The sequence below is a fragment of the Calidris pugnax genome, unplaced genomic scaffold (genome assembly GCF_001431845.1).
Source record: "Calidris pugnax isolate Ruff unplaced genomic scaffold, ASM143184v1 scaffold28, whole genome shotgun sequence".
Classification (NCBI taxonomy): Eukaryota; Metazoa; Chordata; class Aves; order Charadriiformes; family Scolopacidae; genus Calidris; species Calidris pugnax.
In genome coordinates, this window is record NW_015090842.1 from 11,614,969 (window position 1) to 11,620,764 (window position 5,796).

The window sequence follows — 5,796 nt, forward strand, 5'->3', positions numbered from 1 at the left end:
TCTGTTCTGCTCCCTGGTCATCATTTTCTCTCACTTTCTCTCTGTCCTACTCCTGCAAGTAGTGCACGAGTAAGCGAGGCTCTATGTCTAGGAGGTTTCATCTCATAAGACCTGTAAGACACCCACGTATTCTCTTTGGTGGAGGACAGCCAAGTGACTGGAGTTACAGAAGAAGACAGGAGGAGAGAAGAAGTGTTTGAACTGTCAAATTCTCCTGGCAGCACCAAGATCGAGAGTTGTGGTGAGTCCTGGACTCTTGGGACCCTATTGCCCCTCTTCTCTCATCCCTCCCTGCCCTCCACTGGCCCCTTCTCTTTCCCACACTGCTGCAAATATTTTTTTTTCTCTTTTTTATTTTCCTCCCCTGTAACCTCCTTTCTCCATCTTGCTCTGAGCAGCTCCCTGTTCCCATCTTTTAGGTCCTCCCTCCCTCTGCCCTGTAGCCTGTTGTAGGGTTGTTTTGTTTTTTTTTCTTTCTCCATTGCTCTCTGTCTGACATCCTGTCCCTATTTCTTAATTCTTCCCTCGCTGCCCTGTGGTGTGTTTCTATCTTCCCTTTCTCCATCTCTCTCTGTAGGCCTCCCAGTCCCTTCCTTTTTGAAATTCCTCCCTCTGTCTTGGAGCCCATTGTGGGTTTTTTTTTTTCTTTCTCCATCCCTCTCTGGCTGGCTCCCACTCCCTGTTTTACAATTGCTTCTTTCTCCATCTCTCTCTCTGGATCCCAATATTTGAATTCCTCCTTCTCTTTCCTGTAGCACATCTTTCTTGGTTTTCCCCCTCTTTATATCCCCCTGTCCCCCCCCACCTCTGGCTCCCTGTCCCTGTTTTCATTCCTCCCTCCCTGCCCTCTAGCTGTTGCTGTTCTTCCTGTGTGTGTCATGCTGTGTCTGGGTCCTTGCCCCTGTTTTTTAATTCTTCCCTGTAGCCCATCACTATAATTTTCTTTTGCTATCTCTCTCCCTGTTCAGCTCCGGATCCTGTTTTTTCCTTCCTCCCTCTCTCTGCCCTGTTGCCCTGGCTATTTTTTCTTTCTCCATCTCTCTGCCCTGCTCCAGCTCCCTATTTTTTTCATTCCTTCCTCTCTGTCCTGTAGCCTGTAAGTATTTTTAATTTCTTTGGTGACTCTGTTCCTTCTCCCTTATTCTCTCTGTCCTCCATCCTCCCTCTAACTTTCTGTCTGTGTATCTCCATACCGCTGCCTGCCCCATCATTTCTCGCTGTATCCCCCTGCCCAGCTCACTGTCCTGTTATTCCCCTCTGTCCTGCTCCCTGGCCTTTTTTGTCACCCTGCAGCCCAGCGCTGATTTTTTTCTCCTCCTTTTTGTCCTTATCTCTCTCTCTCTCCCCCCCTCAATCCCTCTGGCTTTTTCCCTGTCTTTTTCTCTCCCTCCTTCCTTGTGCCTCTCACTGAACTTCTGTCTTGATCTGTCTGTTCTACTCATCATTTTCTCTCTCTCCCTCTGCTCTACCTTCTGACCCTATTTTTCTTCTGCCATGTTTCTGTAGGGCTCCTTGTCCCTTTTTTATTGACTTGTCCATCTACTGTCCTTTTCCCTGTACCCTTCATTCTCTGCTCTTCAGACCTTCTCCCTCATTATATTTTTCTCTTTCTGTTCCTCTGTCCTGCTCCCCGTTGCTGTATTTTCTGTATCTGCTGCTCCAGTAACGAGTGCTGCGGTGTCCCAGGGGAAGGGTGAGTGTACGGGCATCAAGCCCCATGGCAGGCTCACTCCTGGGACTTCTATGTTTTAACAAATAAACACTTTGCACTCATGGCAGTGTTTGCAGCCCTTTTGGAGTGGCTGTCAGAGTCCAGGGGAGCAGGTTACACTGTGGGTGTTGGGGGCCGTGGGTGCAGCTGTGGGCTGGGGCTGGAGGACCCTAGGGAGGGTTGGCACTGAGGGTGGTGGTGATGGCCCCTCTTTGTAAAAGGGGATGGTGCTGCTGGAGCATGCCTGCCTGAGAGTGCCGGTGAGCTGCAAGGATGTTTCCAACCCACTGTTGCAACAGGCTGATGGTCAGTTGGAATCAGGGGAGCTCCCAAGGATTTTCTCAGAGCTGGTGGAGAGGAAGCAGGAAGAGGTGCAGGAGATGGATTCTCCCACCCTTCTGTGTACCTGGAGGCCTTCCCGCTCCCTGGAAAAGGTGCTGGATATGCCTCCCCAATCTAACAAAACTCCTCTGGCCCTGCTCACCCCATGCAGCTGTCCCCAGCTGTCAAAGCTGAACCCATCAGCAATGCTGGTAGCTCTTCTATGATGGATATTTAAGAAGAAATAAAAAATACTGTGCAGAAGCTGTGACAGTGAAAATGTCGGCGTGAAACAGGTGTTCAAGGTCAGCGAAGAAGGGTGGGGAAGAGATGCTTGAGGCACTGGAGCACAGATTCCCCTGCAGACTGTGGTGAAGACCATGGTGATGCACATTGTCCCCCTGCAGCCTATGGAGGTCCGTGGTGGTGGAGCACATGTGCACCTGCACCCTGTGGAGGACCCTACACCGGAGCAGGTGGATGTGCCCAAAGGAAGCTGTGACCAAACAGGGAGCCCGTGCTGGAGCAGGCTCCTGGCAGCACTCGTGGCCCCATGGAGAGAGGAGCTCACGATGGAGCAGAAAAAGAACGTGAGGAGGAAGGAGTGGCAGAGACAATGTGTGAGGAACTGACCACAGCCCCACTACCTGTCCCCCTGCATTGCTCGGGGGTAGGATGTAGAGAAGTCAGGAGTGAAGATGAGCCCAGGAAAGAAGAGAGGGGCCGGGGGGAAGGTGGTTTTTAGATTTGTTCTCATTTCTCATTATCCTACTCTGATTTTATTGACAATAAATTATACTGATTTCCCCAAATTGAGTCTGTTCTGCCTGTGACAGTAATTGCTGAGCGATCTTTTTGTCCTTATCTCGACTTGCAAGCTTTTTTTGTTGTATTTTCTCCCCCTGCCTTGTTGAGGAGGGGGAGTGATAGAGCAGCTTGGTGGGCACCCGGCAGCCAGCCAAGGTCACTCCACCACAGTTTCCTTCTATCAGGCTCCCTGTCCCTATTTTTTAATTCTTGCCTAAGTTTCTTGTACCCCATTACTTTTGAAACTTTCTTTCTATCTTTCCATTCTTATCTTTTTAATTCTTGCACGTGTTTCTTGAAGCCAATTGCTTTTTGGATTTTCTTGCTACCTTTCCTTCTCTCTGTGCCCCTGACCTAATTTTAATTTCTTGCCAGTTTGTCTTGAACCCTGTCACTCTTCAGATTTTCTTCCTACATCTCCTTCTGTGCAGCTCCATGTACTTATCTTTTACTTCTTGTGGATGGTTGTTGTATCCTGTTGTTCAAAATTTTGTCAGTGTTTCCCTCTATCCATCTTTCTGTCTGTAATTCTTAATTCTTCCTTCTCTGTCCTGTACCCTGTCACTTTTTACACTTCCTTTCTTCATCTCCTGCTTTCTATCTCCACACCCCTGTTTATTAGTTCTTGCCTATATTTCTTGTACCCTGTGGACTTTTGAAATTTTCCATCTATGTCTACCTGTATCTAGCTCTCTGTTTCTATTTTTTTTTTTAATTTCTCGACTGTGTTTCTTTCCCCCTATCATTTTAGAATTTTCCCTGTCCCTTGTCTTGTCTCCATCTTCTCCTGCTGGTCCCTTCCACCTCTCTTTCTCCTGCTCCCTGCCTCTCTTAGTTATTTTTCCATCTCTGTGGTTTTGTGCAATCTCTCCTCTGTCTACACTGTTGTCCTGTTCCATGTTCCTCTCTTGGTTGCAACATCCCATTTTCTGTCCCCGTCCCACACCTTTTCTGTCTGTCCCTCTGTCCTTCCTCCTGCTTTTCTCTTCCCTTTTCTCCCTCTGTCCTGCTACATCTGGGCACTGAGCTTTGCAGCCAGCTCACTTGATGGCATTTCTTAACGTGCGTTAATAAAGAAACTTTTTCTGTCTCTGGCTGTGTTTGCTGACCTCGTGGCTGCGGAGGGGGTGATGTGCTGTGGGGCTTTAGCAATGGCCCCTGATCCTGATGGGCTCCAGCTGGGGCTGGGGCAGCCCCAGGTGATGCTTGTGAGGCTGAGGACAGGGCTGTGTGAGAGGTTCTAGCTGGGGAGTGAACTCCTGGGCACACCTGGGGGAGCTGATGAAGGGGGAACTGGCTGAGGAGGGAATCCAAGGGGGTCCCAGAGGCAGGTGCCTCCAGCAAGGTCCCTGCAGCGAGGAAGGACCCCTCCAAGATGTTCCCAATAGAGCCCACCACCAGCACCCAGTGCCCGGGGCTCGGTGTCTCCGTTGGCTGCAGGTGTGAGGAGAGAGAAAAGTGTTGGGGGGTGGAAGTCTCCTGCTGGTGCCTGGAGCTGTGGTGAGTTACATGTTCTCTTGCCTGTGTCCTGTCCCCCCCCATCCCTGCCTGCTTCCAGCCACCCTGCCTGTCCACCTCCCCAAAATTTCTTACTCTCCCTCTCTTCCTTGTTGCTTTTTAGATTTTCTTTCAATACATCCTTCTATTCTCATCCCTGTTCCTATTTCTTAGTTCCTTCCTGTGTTTCTTGTAGTATGCTGCTTTTTAAGAAATTTTGTCTCCCTCTATTTGACCCCCTATCCTTTTTTTTTTTTTAATTCCTCCTCCTCTGTCCTGTAGCCAGTTGCTTCAGACATTTTCTTTCTATTATCTCAATTTATTATTTTCCTTTCCTTTTTCTTTATTTTTTCCCTGTGCATACTATACTCTGACAAATTAAAATTCAGTTTCTATGGCTGCTTTTATCCAGTTCATTGTCTTTGTTCTCTAAGTCTCTCCTCTCTGCCCTGTACCCTGTTGCTTCGGCAATTTTATTTCTATGTCTACTTTTATCAAGCTTTGTATCTGTATTTTTAAATTCTTTCCTGTGTTGTGTACCTCACTGCTTTTTAAACTTACTTTTATGTGTGTCTATTTTTTCCTCCTGTTTGTATTTTTTAATTTATTGTTGTTTTTCCTTAAAGCTGTCACGTTTTAAATTTTCTATGTCAAAGCTTATCCACTCTGCTCTCCCTGTGTGTGTTTTCCCGTCTATCCTGCACCACGTCCCTTTTTAATTTTTTTTCCATGTCTACTTTACCAATTCACTTTTTTATTTGTTTGCTGTCTGTCCTGTGCCTCATTGCTTTTGAAATTTTCTTCCTATGTCTCTCTGTGTTTTTCTCTCTATTCTTATTTTGTAACTTTTTCTTGTCTTTTCTTAATGCCACCACCTTTAGCATTTTCTTCCTATGTCTCTATTGCTTCACCCTTATTTTTAATTTTTTTCCCTTGTCTCTCCTTAATGCTCTTGCTTTTAAAATATTCTTTCTATGTCAACTTTTATCCACTTTTCTGTTCCCATTTTAAGTTTTTTTACCTGGTTGTCCTTAACTCAGTTGCTTCTTAGATTTTCTTTCTGTTATGTCTCCTTTAACCAATTCACTGTTTTTATTTTTAATTTTTTTTCCTGTCTGTCCTGAACCCCATTGCTTTTTCAAACTTTCCTTCTATATCTACTCCTATCAAGCTCCCTATTCATCCATTTTAATTTATTTCTGGCTGTCATGTACCCTGTCAACTGCTGAAATTATATTTTCATGTGTTTCTTGGGTTTGGTTCCCTTCTTTATTTTCTGCCCCCCCCTTTTTTTTTTTTGCCTTTTCTGCCCCTTTTTTTTGCCCCCTTTTTTTTTTTGCCTTTTTTGCCCCTTTTTTTTTCTTTGCCTTTTCTAATTTTTCATTATTAAAGTGTGTTTATGTTAACCCATGCGTTTCTCACGTTGACCCTCCCGGGGTTGGGGGGGCAGCCAGGGGGCG

General features: G+C 46.4%; 1 protein-coding gene across 1 annotated transcript in view; it reads left to right on the top strand.

Moving 5' to 3' along the window:
* The first annotated feature begins 2,412 nt into the window (after positions 1-2,412).
* LOC106888132 (neural-cadherin-like) overlaps positions 2,413-5,796 on the top strand; it is a 75,687-nt gene continuing 72,303 nt past the window's right edge. Inside the window, exon 1 of the mRNA XM_014942160.1 lies at positions 2,413-2,508. Within this exon, the coding sequence (XP_014797646.1) occupies positions 2,413-2,508 (96 nt within the window). The remainder of the gene's footprint in view (positions 2,509-5,796) is intronic.